The sequence below is a fragment of the Trematomus bernacchii genome, unplaced genomic scaffold, assembly GCF_902827165.1.
Source record: "Trematomus bernacchii unplaced genomic scaffold, fTreBer1.1, whole genome shotgun sequence".
NCBI classification, from domain to species: domain Eukaryota; kingdom Metazoa; phylum Chordata; class Actinopteri; order Perciformes; family Nototheniidae; genus Trematomus; species Trematomus bernacchii.
Window position 1 is genome coordinate 14,832,966 of NW_022987720.1, and position 20,738 is coordinate 14,853,703.

The following is a 20,738-nucleotide window of genomic DNA, read 5'->3' on the forward strand; positions in this document are numbered from 1 at the left end:
TGCACGTCTATCATTGTAAATTGACAGTAAATTACTGGCAACTCTTTTGCATTACTTTCACAGTACACATTGTACATTCACAGTAAATTACTGGCAACTCCTGCATTGCTTTCACAATAGAAATGTAAAAGTACAGGCCCTTGTTGTAATGCATGTACAACAAAATGATGTAATTCCCCAGTAACATACTGTAATATCACAGTAATTCCTTAGTCATTGAAGCTGTGAAGTTACAGTATACAGTTTTACCTTTACAACAATGCATTGTAATATCATGGGTGTGAAATTACAATACATTGCTGTGAAGACATTCACAGTAAATTGCTGTGAATCTTACTGTGAAAGTCATGCAAAATTTGGCCAGGTATTTATTGTGAATTCACGGTGAATATTTTTACAGTGTAGCTTTCTAACCCAATTAACATTTTAGTTGCAGTAGAGCTAATTAAAAATATTTTAAATTATTTTTACTATAGTGTAATCTACGACAGAGCACGACCATATTTTGTTGTCTTTGAAAATAATTATGCTTCACCAATAAAAACATTTCAAACATAAACACTTGTATTTTGATTTTTTTTATTCCCTATTCAATGTCCTGTGATAACACTGTAATGCACAGTATCTGTGTGTGATGGTAAACGATACGTTTTACACACCCTCTTCATGTTTATCTTCGACATGGACTGTCGACCTGCTGCAGAGAGGTGTGGCTCACTGCATGTGGTCTGATTAATCATTATGGACAACCTTCAGACTCATAAACACATAAATAACAAACTTCTGCTACAGTACACCCTCAACAGGAAGCTTTCACCACATTTCTCCCAAGGACACAGAAGGACGGACATTAAATAAGGGTGTGAATAAATGCTGTTTGTTACCTGTCCAATGTGAGATGGCAACCAGCGAGAAGTTGACATGTAAGTTTAATTGTGAAGGTTTCCTAATATCTACATTAGATACACAATTATGTCTTGACTTTGAATTATAAACAACCTCCTGCTTTATAGTTAAGTTGTTGTAATCTGGTTCAATCTAAATGTCTTCTCAATATTTCTTTATTGATATTTACTACTTCTTGGCCATATTTAGATTTGTGTTTCATTTTATACTCTTACCTTGGTATTTCTAGTGCATTGCAGTTTCATAATTCATGCTATAATGTATTGCCTTTATACTATTTGTATATGTATAAGTGTCATGAGATTTCAAATGGAAGTATTTTAGTTTACAAAACAGAGGCGAATCATTGTGCTCTTATATATGTATCTCATTTTGGGGCAATTTGTTTTACATTTCTACAACCAAGTTTTATTATCATTCATTTACCACTTCATTTTCAATGTTTTGGTTTATTGTTAAGTCTATGAAGTGTCACAGGATATAAAACAATGTTTTTGCAAAACTATTTAAAGCTATTCAACATACTAGCATAAAAAGAAAGAAAACCATGAAATATTTACATAACCTAAACAATGTAACCTTATTCTGTGTTGAATAAGCTATATCAAATAAATATATAATAAGGGAGAAAGAAAACCAATTGTTGCTTCCCTAATTTTTTCTTGGGCTAAATTGACAAATAGTTTTTTTTGCTACTTTCTTGTTTTTGTTCAGAGGAATATATCATTCTATTTGAACAATAAATTGTATTTTAGGCAACATAGATTTTACAATAACCCCTTTGTTGTTTTTATTTTTCTTCAGGGGACGGACGGTGTACATCACATTTAAAGATAATCCTTCTGGGTGGCAGAAACTCTGGAAAGAGCTCTGTGGGGAACTTACTGCTGGGGAAAGAGGAGTTTGTCACCAGAGAGAGGACCTCGTGCTCCCGCCGGCTGGGTGTGGTGGCGGGAAGGAGGCTCGCGGTGGTGGACACCCCCGGCTGGTGGTGCGACTTCAGCGCTCAGGACACATCACAGCTGGTGAAGAGGGAGATTGCTAACAGCGTTTCTCTGTGCTCACCTGGGCCACATGTATTTCTAATCACAATAAAGGCAAGCTCGGGTTTCTCTGAGAAGCGTCGGAGGGCGGTGGAGGAGCACGTGGCGCTGCTGGGTGAGAGGGTGTGGAGTCACTGCATGGTGGTCTTCATCTCTGCATACAGGTCTGAACACACAGAGTTTCTAAGGACGGGGGGGGAGGCCCTCAGATGGCTCAGTACGAAGTGCAGTCACAGGTGTCACCGTGTTATCTCCAGCAATGATACTGAAGGCCCCGAGCTGCTGGAGAAAATACAGAAAGTTGTCAAAGAAAATGGACACAGAGTGTTTGAGATGCAGGAACACATTTTAAAGGCTATTTCAGAGGAGAAGAGGAGGGCAGAGGTAGAAGCTCAAAAGAGGTTTGTGAGAATGAAGAAACACAGATCTCTCATGAGAGGTGAGTTCATTGTAATATTTTAAATGTTTTGCTTATTTTTCAAATCTGCTTCGGGTAACACTGGTTATTGTACAATTCCTGCTGTAAGACTATTATTGTCTTTAGATAGCCTAAGTCTATTTTGTGTAGCCTACGACAATTGCTAAATTTATATTAATTACCCCCATTATACTAAGTGAATCTCATTTGCAGCTGGCTCCTGCTTCATGTTTCAACAAACAAACCAAGTATATTTCCCTAAATGTTAAATTATTCCTGTAACCCATCTGTTTGTTTACCTGCAAATAATCACATTAATGCTAAAGTAAACCAGTGTTTGGGAGTAACTAGTAACAAGGTAAAAGAGTTATGTAATACAAATAAATGAAAAAATATGAATCAGAATCATAATAAATATATTGCAAAGGTAAATGGTTATTTACACACGAATTTGTCTTGAGTTTGCATATAATTTAACATATCAGAAGGAAAAATAAACACACAGCAAAAAGTTGTGCAAAAGTCAAAAAATATAGTTACTTATTATTATATTTTGTATCTGTTAAGCATTACAGTTTAAAAGAACCTTTCCATCACTGTCTGCAAAGTGTGTTAATAGAAGTCGAAACTTAAAGCGAATAAAATAATGTTTCTATTTTTTTCCTTCAGAGAGGTTACGGCCTGTTACTGATGTCCGCATTGTGTTGGTGGGTGCAAAGGGTTCTGGGAAAACATCAACTCTGAACACAATCCTGAACAGTAAGATCAACCACCCAACAAGGAGAACAGCCCAGTGCATGGTGGGAAGAGGAGCGGTGTTTGGGAGACAGGTGACGGTGGTGGACACTCCGGGCTGGTGGAGGAACTACTATAGTGACGAGAGTCCCGCCTTCGACCGGAGGCAGCTGCTGCTCAGCCTGTCTCTCTGCCCCCCGGGGCCTCACGTCTTCCTGCTGGTGATCCGTGTGGACAGAACCTTCACTGAGACCTACAGGAGGGCGGCACAGGAGCACCTCCAGCTGATCAGCGAGCACATCTGGAGCCGTGTCATCGTGCTGTTCACTTTCGGGGACTGGCTGGGAGGCACGACCACGGAGCAGTGCATCGAAAGCGAGGGGGAGCCCCTACGGTGGCTCGTGGAGAGATGCGACAACAGGTATCACGTCCTGAACAATAAAACTAAAGGGGATGGATTTCAAGTCAGAGAGCTGATTGGGAAGATTGAGGAGATGTTGGCCGGATTTGACGCTGAGCAGCATTGTGAAATAGAAAGGAAGGGGATGGCCCAGCTGCAGAGGAAGATGATAAGAGAAGAGCAGAAAGCCAAGAAGAGACTGATGAGGAAGGAGAAACAAAGGCAGATAGCAAAGTCTCAGCTGGGTGAGTTAGATTTGAAAGTGATAAACAATGTCAGCATAATCATGTTTTTATCTTTTGTTTATTGTTTCAAGTTTAACCAGTTTGATATGTAAATCTTCTCTTCAACAGAAATGCTTAACCCTCTTCATGAGCTGAGAATAGTGCTTTTAGGCAGCTGGAAAACGGGCAAAAGCTCATGTGGAGACACCATCCTTGGCAGAGAGTGCTTCCACACAGGAATCCAAACCACTTCCTGCTCCGAAAATCGAGTCAAAATCAGCGGCAAGACAGTGGCAGTGCTGGACACACCTGGCTGCTTCTCTGTGACCTCTGACCTCCTCGAAGCATCATGTGCCATCCTCCTGGTTGTCAATGTGAGCTCCTCATTTAATGATACCCACATGGGAGCAATAGAGAAACAGCTGGAGGCCGGAGGAGGCCAGATGTGGAGCAGAGCGGCAGTTCTGTTCAGCTACGGCGACTGGCTGGGCGACACGAGTATCGAGCAACGCATTGAGAGCGAAGGAGAGCCGCTGCAGAGGCTGGTCCAGATGTGCGGGAACAGATATCACGTCCTGGACAATAAACACGGGGGAGATAGAGTTCAAGTTCACCAACTGATTGAACTGATAGACGAGATGCTGGTTGGAGAAAGGCTGACCGTTCTTCACGGTGGTGATCACATGTGGAAAAATGTTTCAGTGACACTGTGTAAAAACGATTTAGAAATGCTCACATGCTGCAGACATCAACTGTCGCATGACTGTAAGTAATCCCACGGCAGTAAAGATCATCCATAGTAGTTATTTATTCTGATATTGATATTATGGATTGCATTTATACAGCACTTTTCCAGTCTTTATCACCCTTTAGGAACCCCAAACCCTACATCACAGCCCACAGTCGTAATGTATTATAAGCTTCTTGGAGCTAGTGTTAAGAAGTTAAACAGTGTCACAACAGTTGTGATTTCATTGCTAATACCTATTTTATATTGCTGTGAAAAGATCTAATTTAAACAGCAGTATTTTGTAACGTTTTTCACCATTTGATCCTTTGACCTCCAGCAATTAGATGTTTCTTTTGTCTAGACAGTTTATCCTGGACTGAAGCTTGTAATGATACGCTTCATAGAGCAATGACCTCATGGAGTCACAAGACAGTTTACAGGATGAGGAATTTATATAATTTCACTAATCTTGTCATGGCTGGTTATCTTCGGTCAACAAAGGGAAGATGACACAAACACTTTTATCACACACAAGGCGAGGCAAGGATGAAGGGAACATTTACCTGAGTCGTAGGCCAGGAGGAAGGCCCCAGGTCGGCAGCAGGAAGGCACTTTGAGGTTTGGGTTTAGATGGCTGGAACATAAAGGCGTATTATCTCAGAAGGTCTTCACATTAAATTAAGCTCTAGCACGCATTACTAGTTGTCACACCTAAATTGCTTTCTCAGGATCAACACGTACTAGGAACAACTATGCTATTGATACACCTCCCATGGCCTCTAACGATGACTTGTATAATAATAATAATAATGTATGCAAACCATTGATGTTGGGTCACAAGAAAAAACGGGATGACGTTGGTTTATCCTAGGAAAGCATTTGACAGAAGAGGGAAATGCACTCACAACTGCATGCACACACGCAACACAATACAATATTGTATTAATTAAAACATATTTTAGCCTCTCAAATATGGAGATTTTCTGCTTTTCTCTGTATACGATACAAAGCTTTGGACTAACAAACAAGTAATTTATGGATATTCAGAAATCAGGATAGACAATTTAAACTATATTTTATACCAAATGCTTAATTGAGAAATAATATAAGCAACACATACAGTATCTCTAAAGATTGTCCTATCAGGTGTAACACAGGGAGGGATCAAACTGGTTTATGGTGTAAACAGCGAGGATGCATTATCTGTAATACTAAATAAACGGTTTTATATCTTGGGAAGGGTGGAGACGGTTGTTTAAGAGTTGTTGGTATTTTTATGGCACTCATGAAATCACACTGCCATTATTTCTCCTTTACAGTGACTGGACCAGCCAATCCCAGCCCTCAGACGTCACTGAACTGCTCAGGAAGTGGTGGACAGGTAGTGGCAGTTCCAGCAGGAAGAAGACGAAGACAAACTGGACCCAGCATGCTGGACAGAGAGGGCTTTATGTCCTGTTTATCCTCAATGTTTTCATCAATGAGGTGGAAAATAATAATTCCACACTTGTTCCCTACCGATGATCTCCACTTGAACAGTGAACGCCCCGTGTTCACAACCAGCCATCCTACAATGCTCCTGGTTTTACCTCAAACACAACACAGGGTGCTGGATGAGGAACATGCCATCAGTGTGCAGTCCCTCTGCCGCCCTGCTCTGAGAGAGCGGACCCTCAGGAGGCTCACTGAGTCCGGAGACCTTCAGGCGCTGATTGACCAATGGGGTGACAGCAGCCTGCAGGAGCTGGAAGCCTTCATTGACTTGTACTTTGAGATGATTTGGCAGCAAACCATGGGGTCATTTCAGGAACCCCACTGTCCCACCGCAGAGGAGGGTCCTGCCGTCCAGGAGGAGGCCGGGCAGCAGGAAGTGCTCTCCTCCATTGACAGGAAGCTGTCAAAACTAGAGCTCCTGGAGGAGATCAGGAGGGATCTGGCTGAGCTGAGGAAGAGCCTGGAGCACAGCTGGGAGGCCATACGGGAACTCAGAGAAAAAAGCAAACAGGACGATCATAATAATACATGTTGATGCAAGGAGGAAGTATTACTATCTAAAAAAGTCAAAATGAATGTATGTGTTTCTTCTGACTAAAGTAAAAAATAAACAGTGCAAAAATCACTGTTTTGAATAAAAGAGACCAGTTTGTTATATGTTCGTTTGATTTGTTATTTTATTTGTCCACAAGGGGGAGCTGTTGTACAAGAGAAGGTTTTTAAATGGCCGCTGAAACATCACACCTCTGCAGTGGTGGAAGAAGTTCTCAAATGTTTAACCGAAGTAATCGTATACCACATTGACAAAATACTGTTACAATAACAATTCCTGCATTCCACAATGGAAGCCAAAGTACAAAAGTATTGGTATCAAAATATAAGTACTAAAAGTAAAATGGCTTATGATGCAGTATTTCAGAATAATATATGTAATTGGATTATAGTTATTGATGAAGCTGTTAAGAGTTGGGCTATTTTTAATTTGTTTATTATTTTGTTTTCATTCTGCTTGGTAGCTTATTCATTCACCCTTCTGGATCAACATAGTATCTGATATGTACCTGATTGCAAACTCAATGACTGTAATGACAATTCCAACCAATTTATAATTCAGCTCAAATATACCTCACCTCTTGCCATAAAAGCTATCATTATTTTCCTGCCTCTTATCATCCAGAGTGTTGTTTACTCAGATAACCCTGGTGTTAACCCCCAAAGCACCAAAACATGTTGTGATAACTGTGATAAAAGACAAGGGAAATCCCAACAGGTTACAGTATGATGACATTTTCCAGGATGGTCTTACTGGAGGCATAATTGCAACGGAATAATTTGTAGGCAATCTTGGTCTATTTATCTCTGACAGTCCTCATCTCAGGGATTTCTCTGTTTGCATTATACCTTTTTGACCATCATTACTCCTTCTATTCGCTCTCTCCCTGCTGCCTTATCATCTATCTTCCTCTGTTGTCAACATGTCATTCCTCCACTCCATTCTCCTGATGCTCATTTTCCCTCTTTTCTGTCTCCCCACATGTCTTCTCTCTCTGCCATCCTAATCTCTCTGCAGTTCTTCATCCCACGCCCCCCCCCCCCCCCTCTCAAATCAAGTCGTGAGTGCTCCCCCCCCCCACCCCCCTACCCCTTATTAAAGGAGTTCTGCAGCCTTAGAGAAAGCACAGGAGAAATGGATCTCCTCCCTCTCCGTTCGTCGTGGAGGCTGTTCGGAGACAATTTTGAGCCAACATCCATCTCCATTAGCGGGACAGAGCAGCGACCGGGGCGACCCCCCAGCCTCCACCCTGTATCACGTTTCACTGCATGCTATTTTTCCAGGTGGAAACAGAACCAGGCGGAGAGATGGGCAGAGGCTGGGAAAATGGATGGGGAAGGGGATGATTTAGGCCTGGTTTAAAGGAATCGTGCATCCTCCACTTCCCTTCATGCTCTGATACAATGGCGTCCCCCGGGGGGGAGATGTCTGGGAGACAGTACAGTGACGGCCAGTGCACCTCAGCAGGAGGACTGAACTTTTCTACCCCTTAAAGCCCATAAAAGAAGTCTGCATTATGACCTCTCAGTGATACTAACTTCAGAGTATTTAGGCTAAAACATAGAATACCGTGCAGAAGCAGCTGTTTCAGGTTAGTGTTTGGTTTGATGCAAGTTAGTGAGAAACTTGGTCCCAATCACTGAGGCTGAAACTTAATTTAGGTCAAAGCTGTGATTAAAAAAACATAAGAGGCTTGCAGGGTGATGCAGGGAGTGTGGGCATGGAGGGATTTGGAGATTTGTATTCCTCTTTAGTCTCCAGTTTTTAGATTTTCAAATTCATGCCAACAACATTATTCAATCAGAGCTCATTTTTGAAACGCACAATGAGTAATTTTCTTCCACTAGGGGTAACTCAATCAAAGTAATTGTAAAAGACAGAGTTTTGCATTGTCATGACGTTTCGAGTCTCTGATGCTGGTATTGCTTCTCTGGTAACTTAAGATCCAGCTGTACAAGAACTAAAATCCCTTAAAATACATAGTTAAAAACTGACAGGATATAAAAAACACAACGCAGGTGCATGTAAAAACAGAGCATAACGATTACAGGGAACCAAATGGGATTGAAGAAGTTGCAAACAGAGAACGGGATACCATGTGATAAGGAAAAGATAGACGGATGGATAGATTCCAAATCCTTATAAATTGGTCTCCCAGCAGCCTAGTCCATTTCAAGTCCTGGTTTTAGTGACCTAAGCCAGCCTGTGGGAACAATTTGGGAATATTTGGTAATTCCAGGCTTCAAGAGTGGAGGCGATTGAGAAGAGTGTGTCAGAAGTAAATGAGGTACATTTGGTTTTGCTGGCACCTGGATTTGGATCAGGAAAACCACACTCACACATGCACACACTCGGGACTCACCCTCTTCCATCTTCCCAAATACACGTCTGTCATTGAGCCCCATCAGGATATGCCGGGTCAGGGAAAACCTCAAGGGCAAAGTTCAGGAAACAATTAAGGAAATAACTGCACAACAGTGGACTGAATTCCAGCTCCATTTTGAATATGTTTCTGTTTCTAAGAAGGTCTCACTCGTTAAATCATTAACTGGAACCCACAAAAGAAGAAAAGCAACACGGTTGTATGTTAAAAATGTAGATGCCATCTGCTCTGCAAGTGGCTATTACAAGAGCTGTTATAAAGAGGGATGAGAGCGGAGCCCCTGTAAATCAATGGAGGCTTACTGGGTTTGTGGTTTGACCCTGAAGTCGATTTCACCTTCAGACATTTAGCTACGACAACCAACGAGGCAGAATGCTTTCATAGCATTTATCACAGTGATATGTCAGAAGCACTTAAATAAGATATATATTATATAGGAACTAAACATCTGTGCTCTTAAACCATGTACATTATCTGTGTGCAGGATTGCAGTGTGACAGAAAAAACTGAGTTGTGGATAGGAGTTGGTCTCTGGACGATACAAACAACTTTTTATAGTGTTTTTCCAATCTTGGAGTCCCTTATCAGTTTATATTATTAGATTGTAGCCATGCTAGCAGCTTTGCAATAGAATGGCTGGTCAGCATAACACTTTGAGACTGAAATATGTTAACAAATAATGGATAGATTTATGTAAAGTTTGGTACAGACCTTCATGCTCCACAGAGGATAAATGCCACTGTTGATCCTGTGATTCCTATAGTGCCAGCAAGTTGCTATATAGCTGTATATTCAATAAGGATTTTCATTACCTTTAAATGCAACTGCCATTACAGTGAATCACCAAACAGATCATTTTGTATGTCTCTCTCTGTTTCTTGCCTTTATTTCCCCAAAAATGTAATTGCCTTTCTGGATTTATAACATTGTATTGGATTTAATGTAGTGGATTTTAACTTGTTTTGTGTTACATTCATGGCTCTCAGAAATGTCCTAATGAATTTGGCAATATTCCTTTAGTGGCACTGTAAGGGTAAAATTCACAGTGTTACCAAAATGTCTTTTAAACTATTTAATGGATTGTCATGTCATTTGGTTTAAACATACTTCTCCCAATTTGTACAAACTTTTTCTGAGCACTAATCAGCCAAAACATGTCCAATACTTTACTTTGTGCTCATTGACATGAGCAAATGTTAGCATACTGACACACTCAAATAAGATGGTAAACATTAAGCCTGTGAAATATCAGCGTGTTAGCATCGTCATTGTTAACATTGCTGCCATGCTGATGTTAGCATTTATCTCGAAGCCTGACTGTGACTCACTGACCTGCTGGGGTGGCTGTCGATGTCAAGTCTTGTTTTAATTTTCTTGTAAAATACTGGACAGTTTTCCCTCCCTGTGCTTCCCATTGTATTTCAATGAAACAGCCTCTGGAGGGAAAACCACTTTGTGGTTTAACTTCCAGAAGGAGTCATTACAGTCACCGGCCAAAATGTGTGGGAACGACAGGTTTATTGGCCAGAATGTGCATATGTTTATTTGCGGTGTCACATTAACATGCTAATCGCGGTGATATTATACACGGCAAGATCCATACATTTATTCTGGCACTGCGCTACAATCTCTAAGATTATATTTGGATGGCTGACTTTATGATACTGCAGTCTTTTTCCTCAAGGAAGAAAATGTATGGTTGAGTGGAGAAGCCTGCACTCTGTGGCTTGAATGACAACAACATGAAGGGACGTAAGGAGGTTATTGAGATGCATGTTGTGTAAAGAGAGATATGTGATGGCGCTTACTGGAAAACGACATAATGGAAATAACAAGAGCAATAAATAATACCAGGCGAATGAATACAGATTCTACGTTTAGAGACCAGGATGAAAGTAAATGCTAATAATACGATATATGGCCACACGCCCACACACCCACACACGCACATTTTGTGAAGGATTTCCAGGACATTAGCAACCAGCCATATATGTTGGTTGAGTGAGCATCACCAGACCAAACAAGGTTATGGCCTTTGATCACCGCATATAAGACGAAAGGCATGATGGGAAGGTAACAAAACACAACTATACCTAACAAACATGATGCAGAAATGCACCTATTGAATTCTCGTTGAATGCAGTAACATGGATTTACAAAAAGCCATTAAGCATCTGAATTAAAGCCTTTATTACTCAACACTGTTAATAGTAATGAGGCATTTGTGGAAGCGTGGAGCTCAGGGTTATCACATTTTGAAAGTAGAGGATGCTCGGAGGAAGCTAGAGGAAGAGGATCAGGTTATCTACGATTGCTATTCGATACCATCCAACCAGCTAATCGTATTACTCCCCTTTCTGTGCCCTCCTGTCAATACTCATCCTCAGGATGCTCTCACTCAACAGCTCCACTTGTTACTACCATCTCTTTTTGTCTTTGCTCTTAACACCTCTTTTCATTTGTTTCGATTTCTCCCCTGCTCTCTCCTGCATTCCCGTCTTGTCTCCCTCCACATGATGGTCCAGGTGCTTAAGAAGTCAAACAGGGACAGCCTTTATGATCCCAGGATGCTCATGGAGACGAAAGGAAGCCTAAAAAAACAATGCCCCTGCCTCATTCACAGACATTAAACCTCTTTGATCCCAGGACGTCGTGCCTGCCTGAGACAATGTGTGCAAGAGAAGTGAAATGTAAATGTCTCAGCCTGCAGGGGTATTATGCAGATGCCCTATTTCTTCTATTTGAGCAAACAGCCAGGCTATAATTGCAATTCTCAAATTTGAATATATTTGAATCACAATTTGTGCATCAGAACAATGGCTCTTCTAATTGATGCAGAGAAACATTTATCTTCCAGGCGCTCGATGCACTCAAAGAGCAAGGTTTAAAATCACACCAACTTCATCAATATTCCATCAACGTCACCTTGAGTGAGGCAGCTCATCCATTTAGTTGATTATAGTGGTTAGCTGAAGAGGATGGAGAAAAGCCGGTAAGAAAGCAGATAAGAACTACTTCTCTCGATTACAGAGCTTCACAAACGGTCTTTTATGAGGCATCGCTTCGCTTCACAGCCGGGAGAGGAATGTGTGAGGAATAAAGGAAATGTGTTATTACTAAATGGCAAAAGAATGCTTTGAAAAACACTTTATAAATGTTATTGTCACCATCAAGAGGGAGGGAATGATTAAGGCATTAACAATCACATTTGAAGTAGCCCCTTGTGGCTAATAAAGAGATGGGATTAACAAGAGGTTGATAAGATGCAGCAGGAGAACAATTTAAGGAAGGCAAGGAAGCTTCAATCGGGGCATCTGAACACTATCAGATTGTCCACATCGGCCAAATGATTCACAGTTCAACAGAAACGTGTCTGCGTAGTTTCAATTCAGGACAACGTTACTCTCAAAACCTTTGAAAGGATTCTCTCTTAGTCTAGTCTTAAGTCTCTTTTTTCATAGACATTTATAAATAGTGTTTGAATCTAAATGTTGTTGGAGAACAGCAGCAGTCCACCTAGGTGTCAAACTCAAGGCCCGTGACTTCATTTTCTGTGGCCCCACAAGAGCTTGCAAAGAATATTATATGTTTATTATACGGTTACAGGATGATTTACAGATTTACATGTCCCGTAATGCATCTCAAATTAGACTTTTTTTCTCAGAATTTGACTTTTTTTCTTCTAAATATGCCTTTTTTCTCAGAATTTGACTATTTAAAAAAAATGTTACTTTATTTTTAAACGCCACTTCCTTTTTTTTAAATGTCACTTCTGTTTTTTGATTTTGACTTTTTTTCCAGCTTGTCTTTTTAAATCATTTTGTGACATTCTCACTGAAGAGACTTGCAATTATTTGCCCCAGACTTCTGCTTTCAGACGTAGTTAATTATGAAGTTATTACCCTATATATTTATATATAAGTTACAACCGGCCCTTTGAGTGCAGCCATAATGCTGATGTGGCCCGCAATTAAATTGAGTTTGACACCCCTGACCTACAGTATATTGCAAAAAAATACATATCTTGTCTTACAGATATATATATCTATCTATTCGTACAGAGTTTCTACTTCATCTTCCCAGGGTTTGAGAGATATATATCTTTCTGCTGATTCCCTGATACAGTGTGACAAAAACTAAATTGGATTTTGTTTGTGGAGCTCAGAGCAGTGAAAAAGAAATTGGAAAAACTTAACAGGAGCTTTTCTTTACTACAACACATATCCTTAGTACTAATCCACAGAACTCATGTTCAAGATAGGGACTATTTCTTTGATAGAAACAAGTTGTTCATATGTTCATAATAATGTCTGTGACATTAATTCACATCCTTGTTTTCTTTTGCTCATCCAAAATATATCTTGTTATTAACCTCAGAAGACCAACATTTCTTGCACATGTAGGGGTATGTGATAAAAAGATAAAAGTGCTTTGAAATTCAGATACATTTATCCATTAAGTCTGATTTTCATAAAACAAAGACAACTTTTTTTCTTCTAAAATGTAAATGATGGAGTGGGTGGAAACATCTGACTCAGCTCACCCTCCTGAGAGCGACTTTCCACTTGTACCAAGACAAATAATTTAAAATCTAAACAGGAGATGAAATGAGTTGTGAAGATGGACATTTTCTGCAGCAGGGTGTCAGTAAAATGATCTGTATACAAGTTTCCAGAGCATCAATCAGTGTAAATACTGACCTGTCTTTGTTTTTGTTCTTCTGCACCTTTAAGCTTCTGGTTCCCAGGTATCCTACATCGGGTCATCTCTTCTGAGGGGTCACATGTTTTACAACCTGCTGCTGCCTCCACCACAGCGTGACAACAGGGGATCTGAGGGTGAAGCACGCTCCGACCGCCAGCCATGTGGAGACAGAAACAGGAAGAGCAATCATTGTTTTGTAACGGTTGTACAGGAATGTGGCGGTGCACCTGCTCCGTGATACCATCCTCTGTCTGGTTTTATCTGCTATGAAAGGATTGGTGTTTAATGTGTGTGAGAGAAGGGTCAGCAGTATCAGGCTCGATGCTTCACTGCACCTCGGCTGCATCCTCTGACTGTGTGGGTCACAGAGGGGTTCACAAGCCTCTGGAGTCTTCCGAGAACCCCCCCACTCTGTCAGGAATTACTGGCTTTCCAATAAGAAATGGTTGTCCTGCACATGTGTATCAGGATGACGTGTGTTTGCAGGATCTGTAATTCAAATGTGATCTGATAAAAGTTATAATAACTATAAACTTAAATTATATAGCACTTTTCTTTATAAAGTTGCCACATGATTTTCAGGAAATCTAAACAAAAACATAATAAAATACAAATGAAAGGATCATAAAATAGAGTTAGAAAACAAAAAGACCAGGGAGGGATTATAAAACCCAAAAACATATGAAATACTTATTAAAACTTTCGCATAGTTTAATTAAGTATAACTACCCAGGAGGGAGGAATTTGAATAAATGCAAACCAGAAATGAATTATCACAGTTCTTATTGTGGCCAGACACTTGACAATTCTGGTCACTCATTTGCTTCCACTCACATCATTTGCACATCTTGTGACATTATCTCAACACTGATTGTAGTTTGATTGTTATAAAATGCGTAATATCAGCTTGCATCAGATGTTTGGACTTTATTTTTTATTTCAGCATGAGATAAGTGTTTTTGGACACATTTCACATGTAGGAAGTTGAAATAAAAATGTGTTGCTTGGTGCAAAACAGTCTTTTATCTCATGCCTAATAAGGAACAACCCCAGGAGATCTGGTGTGCAGTTGTGTTGGAGTAAACATGTTTTACTACAGTATAAATTATTGTTTGGAAAAATAAATGTTCCATTTAACGCGACATATGTTAATAGGAATATATTGTAAATCAGGAAAAAATGTTAAGCTTGCTCAGCCCTAAAACATTAATTGAACTGTATCAAGCTGAAGAATCCACCCTGGTCTCCATAACGACCGCATATATCATGAAACATGAGCGGTGCTATGCATGTTACTGCTCTGTGTGACAGAGGCAATACATCCATCGCAATTCAGTGACGCTTTACTGAAGCGATTCAATGCTAATTATGTATAATGTCAGCATGCTAACATGACAATTCTGATCAAGTTATATAGCCGCAATGATTTGCCAATTAATCGCTTAGTTGATAGACAAAAATAATTGCCAACTATTATTGGTTAAATCAGTGTCCGTATTGGTATGAGTGAACAGTACCTCGTCTAGCGACTGCAGATAGAAGTCATTAAATACTTACATTTTGCAGAATTCTCTTTCTTTTTTTTTTTAAGTGTGGTCCTTGTTCCAATCTTTCAAATATGGAGGCTAGCATGGCTAAAAAATACATCATAAAGCACATTTATTTACACATGTTGATGCTTATCCAGAACTATATACATATATACTTGTAACAAAATTGTTCAGTCTGTTTATATTCTACTACAGTATAGTATTTAAATTAAATTAAATCAGAAGCTACTGGTTGCTTCCTGTTGATAAGAATTTGCTCCCTGATGTATTCCTTTTTTGTTTCTTGGTGTCCACATTATTGAAATGTATTTAAAACTTGCTCAGATAAATCTTTGTTTTACTTCCTGATGTCTGCCTCCAACCTGGCGTCCCACGTGAGCTGCTGGCTGCAGGTCAGCGCTCCTGCCCCTTCACTCTGGAATGTACATTGACAGTATATGGCTGGACACAAAGCTTTGAACATCCAAGAACAACAGATGAGAGGGAAGCTGCATGATGAAAAGTCTCTAATGTTTGCTTTTTGCTTTGATTTTCTGCAGAGCAGTGTTTCCAATACATTTCTCTTGAACTCTGAGAGAACAATCTGGCATGTGAGAATGCACAGTAAACAAGAGTCATTGCAACACATTACCCAGGGGGACGGTTTGTTTCTCAGGAACACACACTCCCTGTGAACATAACAGAGACATAACAAAGAGAAATTGGGTTTATCCCGTTCGGAGGAAGTCATTAATCACTCACCTACTGTAATTAGCAGGGGAGTTAATTTATGCCTCACTAATTCACTTAGCACTGTATAAGAGCGAGAAGAGCTGGTAAAAACAATTGGCTCAGTAATGTGTCTTAGAACAGAACGTAGCCTGAAATTGTGATGGTAGGCTTAATACTATACGTTGTTGTAGGGGAAGCCACAGGAAAGTGATACAATCGACCAAATATTCAAACACATTGATTTCAGCAGCCAGTCTGGGATAAAATAGAATAAATCAGGATTTTTTAATGATGTGGTTGGCATTTACATTATCCGTTTACATAAATATATGTGATGTGTGGGCATATTTCAGTAATAAAAGCAATTGTTCTCCCTGTAATAATGCTTTAACAAGGCCAGTTAACTGATGACGGGATCATCTGCTTAAAAATACATTTTTATATTTCTCTTTGAACCTCTGATATTTAAGCTTACCATTTTGGACGTATGCAATCTTTGGGAGTTAAAGTTGACCAAGGGGGAAAAAACCATAACCATGAATATGACAGCGTAAAGACATCCTGTCATGAGAAAAGTGTGGGTTCCCCTGCAGCTCTGGCTCGGATCCAGCGGACTTTTTGTGGTTTACATTTGCAAAGCGATTTGTGAAGGGTGAATGCATCTCCTCCACTGTTTTGAATGGGAGCTATAATTCTTGTTTTTAGAAGTGTAACCAGTCACAGGTGATGTCCTATCCCCTACTTGGCGAATGTTTAAAACATGTGGTGTGCACCCTCTGCACTTAATACTCAGTACTCTCAATGCATGCTGGGCTATAACCAAGTACAGTGGCTATCCAACTCTTATATCAGCCCCAATCTGTCCCCAGACCAGCACGAAGATAAGAAATCACTGCACTGTTGTAACATCACACCAGGGTCACACTGAACCCTCTTGTCTTGACTTGACTTTTCTGTGTTTAAACAGTACAACATCTGCATTTCATATACATCAAGAAGCACACATTTCTCCATACTTAACCGGCTTCTTTCAGATCTCAAGCCATGTTTTATGAAAATCGATCATCATTTGGATATTATCTCTTGACAACCAAGATTGTGGGTTTTCTCTTTAGATGCATGGGCAGAAATACTTTGGAACTATTCAACTAGATTGACCAGTCCAATGAAAAGCCACTTAGAAATCAGGCTATACCGTAAATTCTTCTAAATGCAAATGTCATGTCTGAGGTTTTTTTTGGGGATTCGATTACAAGCATAGTGCAGTATTTAGAAGGTGACACAGGTTTGTTGTTTTTCCTATGTACAACTTTCAACTTTAATTTGAAACTGTTTGCAGCTTAAATCAAAGGAACACATTCTGAATTGTATACTCTGAAATGGGAAAATAGTTATAGTATGTCAAGGCCTCCCATTCCTACAGTGTTTATTCAAAATCACAGAGATAAAAATGTGTCTTTGATTTAGTAAATGGCTCACAATGACACGTTTACAGTACGTGACATAGCCCTCTAGTGGCTGTAGGAGTAGTAATGTAAGCAAAGAAGGAAATCAGGAAATGGTGTCATAGGTAACAATGTCCTCATGTGGATGGATGGGTCAACAAAACATCAAACATTAACTCAAAACAGCTGTTTCTTTCCCATTTGATAGAACGTTTCTCAATCATAAAGGGCTAATAGAATGCTCCTTTTCAGGTTCATACTTGTATATATTGGTTTCTGGTAGAATACGTTAACTTGCTTTAATTTTGAAGATATGCTTTCTCACATGCTGTGTCTCAACTGCCTTTCCACGAATGTTTAAAACATGTATGGCTAAATGAGGTGCAATATGAAAAACCCGGATGGTCAGTGTGAAAGCACCATACAAATAAAAGTTATACAAGATGGTTTCTCACTATTCAATAAATGTACCACTATACTGATTTTGAGTATAAGCTATGTTTTCTTGGGTCAACTGAGCAGTGATTTGGTAACACTAGCATGGAGGTTGCTAGCCAGCAGCAGTCGTCATTTCTGTAGAAGGCACAGCAGTGGGTTCCATTTTTGACAACGCTATTCAGTTGAAACTCACCCACTGCAGCAGTGTTTTAACTGTACCCACATTGACAAACAGCAAAACTGTCTTTCTGAATATACCGGTATTCAGCCTTCGTCTAAAACATGGTTTTAGTGCCTGCCTCTTTAAAACCAATTACTGAAAATAGTCAAATTGGCTTGCAAGAAAAATTGCAAAGACACCAAACCACAAACAACCTCATTGGTGGAAGAAATGAACAGAAGCAACACAATGTGTAAAAATAGTTTTCATATGATAAGTCAAAAGACGTTTCCCTAAATTAAAAAAAAACACGCTCCGGTGAATTTCATGTGTCGCTGCCCTTGAGTTGTCCACCGTGACGACTTCCGCCGGCAGCAAGCATCTTCATCAAGATTTTATTTTATTAGCGACCTTGCAGGCTTATATGACATTTCCTTTCGCTGACCAATCATATGGCCGGAAATGTGATATGTACAGAGAAAAATACATGTATCCTGTCAGCGCATATCCATACATCCATAACGCTACTTATAGAGCTCACATTCAGAGGACATTTTTCTATTTCCGGCTATTGGGTGGATACATTTCAGCCTAGAGTTGTAGAACATCTCTGTTACACTGTTGTTGGGCTGAAACTAAATCAACAACATGGCTGTAGAGTGTGAACATTAATTATAAGCAATAATTAGACAAATTAGTTGGAGCCCATCACTGGCTACGTGCACAGTCTCTGTGATGCAGTGGCTTTACTCATGCTGTGGTGACCATGGACAACACATAGCGGATCCACAGGACTTGACATGTGAATACAATATCAAAGAGTGTATTGATGAGTGCTGTCAGAATCATCACAATGGTGGAGAAACAAAGGTGCTACAGGGGTGATCTCAAAAGAGGATGTAGGAAGTGGGAACATTGACGTGTCCCTAGATCAATACTGGAGAGCATTTGGATCTACAACAGTGAAACTAAATCACCCTGCGGCTTCACGGGCATCGGCCCTCTCCGTCCCCTGAGCTGGTGCTCGTGTGGAGAAGATGGAAGTAGCGAGGTCAGGAGGATTGCACAAGATGGAGAATGGGAAAGGTTGGACACAGACAAAGGTGTGATTTATTTTGGTGGTATACAGCTGCTTCATTGTCACATCGTCTTGGATCAATATCCATCAACAATGTTTTTCCTTAAGTGTAAAGGCTAAGTACCTCAATGAGCATCGAACACAATTACAATGCCTAAAAGTGCATTAGTGGTTTTGGAGTGGAGTCACCAAATGTAGTATCATCTTGACAAAAAAATATCTGTGATGCTGCAGGCAGTGCTTAAAGGATTCAAACAATAACATGTTCAGCAATAGAAGAGTGATTTTCAACCATCACAATAACATTTAAAAAGTAAATGTATTTCTTTGTTAGATAACGTACAATAATATTTCTATAAACTCACACTGAAGCCCCACAGACACATTTACAGAACATCCACTGACAGGGATAATTAATTATAAATTGCCATGTTGTAATGTAGGCCACTGTTAATACATAGTGTTAGATTGTGTAGCAGTATCACACAACCATGTGAAACCAGATATCCTTGAAAATAAAGCCTTTTCACGGTGCATATCCCTCAGAGAAGTGACTTATCTTTGGGGAAGAACAACCTCATCCTTCATAGTTAATCTGCAGCTGATCTGAGCTCAGCTCAGTCGCCCTCTTGTGGTTCATGGTGATAATATTCCTTGTCAAATGACTGATGGAAATATGTTTACTTTGATGTTCCTCAGTAATTAGCTACACACCAGCATCTGTTTTTCACCAACATTGAGGCATAAAGTTAATTTGAAAAGTGAGATTTTGAACGACCTATTCATCAGATATGGGGGATACAAAAGTTAGATCAATAGAGAAAATAGAAACACCTGTTATCCCTGCAGTCCTTGAGGTTTCTCGGGTTGTTTTTGTGGTGAACCAGTTCTCAGGAAAAGTTCTGGGGCTGTTCACTGTGGTGGTCTGGTTTTGGGGTGAATTATATGGAAATGTGTTTCTAATATTTTACCTGCCTCATTTACATATTTGGGGAAGTAAGAAATATTAGAACCACACGTCAAGATGCCACCCAGCACAACAATGGCACAGTATGCGGCCTTAGGCACAGTGTCAACAATTGACAATTAGATCAGTTAATAAAGGAATACACATTGTATGGCCTAAAGTATGTGGACAGTGTAATAATTGCAAACGAGTCCAAGTTCTTCCACATCAAATTAGGAAAACGTCTTCCCAAGCCTATTTCCACACAATATTAAAGGTAGGGTAGGTAAGTTTGATAAACCGGCTCGAGATCGCTAGAATTTGAAAATACACAACCGGAGAAAATCTGCCACTTCCTTATAGAGCCCCTCCTCCAACACACACGAAGGCTGACAGGCAGGTAGGCCATCCAGTTATTTTAGCCGGGCAGGCTAAAATGATTGGTGGTGCTTTTTACAGTACTACGGCTTCCACAGATGACATTTTTTTATGGATTTTTTGTCAAAGCACTGAAGATATTCATTGCTATCGGGATGTTAAGAGCATTCCATGGAATATAACAAAAAGTGTATCTCGAGCTGGTTTCTCCAAAATTACCTACCCCACCTTTAATGTACATGCTGCAGCTTTAGGAGATAATAGAAACCCAGCAATTACAGACCAGAAGTACACAAATCTATTCAGTCTATACTTTTGGCTACACAGTATATACAAAATAAGTGTGCAGAACATTAATGCTGATCTTTTCCAATAAATGTAATTATTGTTTATGTCACTTTGGCATTGAGTCACAGACCTCACGTGAGAGTAAAGCATTGGG

At 39.9% G+C, this 20,738-nt stretch overlaps 1 protein-coding gene across 1 annotated transcript; it reads left to right on the plus strand.

Moving 5' to 3' along the window:
- Positions 1–481: 481 nt before the first annotated feature.
- Positions 482–6,587, plus strand: si:ch211-214j24.15. The gene is made up of 5 exons (XM_034142428.1): positions 482–923; positions 1,711–2,388; positions 3,037–3,747; positions 3,856–4,491; positions 5,776–6,587. The coding sequence occupies exons 1-5, from the start codon at positions 899–901 to the stop codon at positions 6,483–6,485; spliced, it is 2,760 nt and encodes a 919-aa protein (XP_033998319.1). The 5' UTR covers positions 482–898; the 3' UTR covers positions 6,486–6,587.
- The last annotated feature ends 14,151 nt before the right edge of the window (positions 6,588–20,738 follow it).

What these genes read in the sequence shown, in the direction of transcription:
- si:ch211-214j24.15 (XM_034142428.1), top strand. Translation starts at nt 899, where the DNA reads ATGGCAACCAGCGAGAAGTTGACAT. An exon ending in GATAGCAAAGTCTCAGCTGG is followed by an intron (nt 3,748 to 3,855) that starts GTGAGTTAGATT and finishes TCTCTTCAACAG; the next exon opens with AAATGCTTAACCCTCTTCAT. An exon ending in ACATCAACTGTCGCATGACT is followed by an intron (nt 4,492 to 5,775) that starts GTAAGTAATCCC and finishes TCTCCTTTACAG; the next exon opens with TGACTGGACCAGCCAATCCC.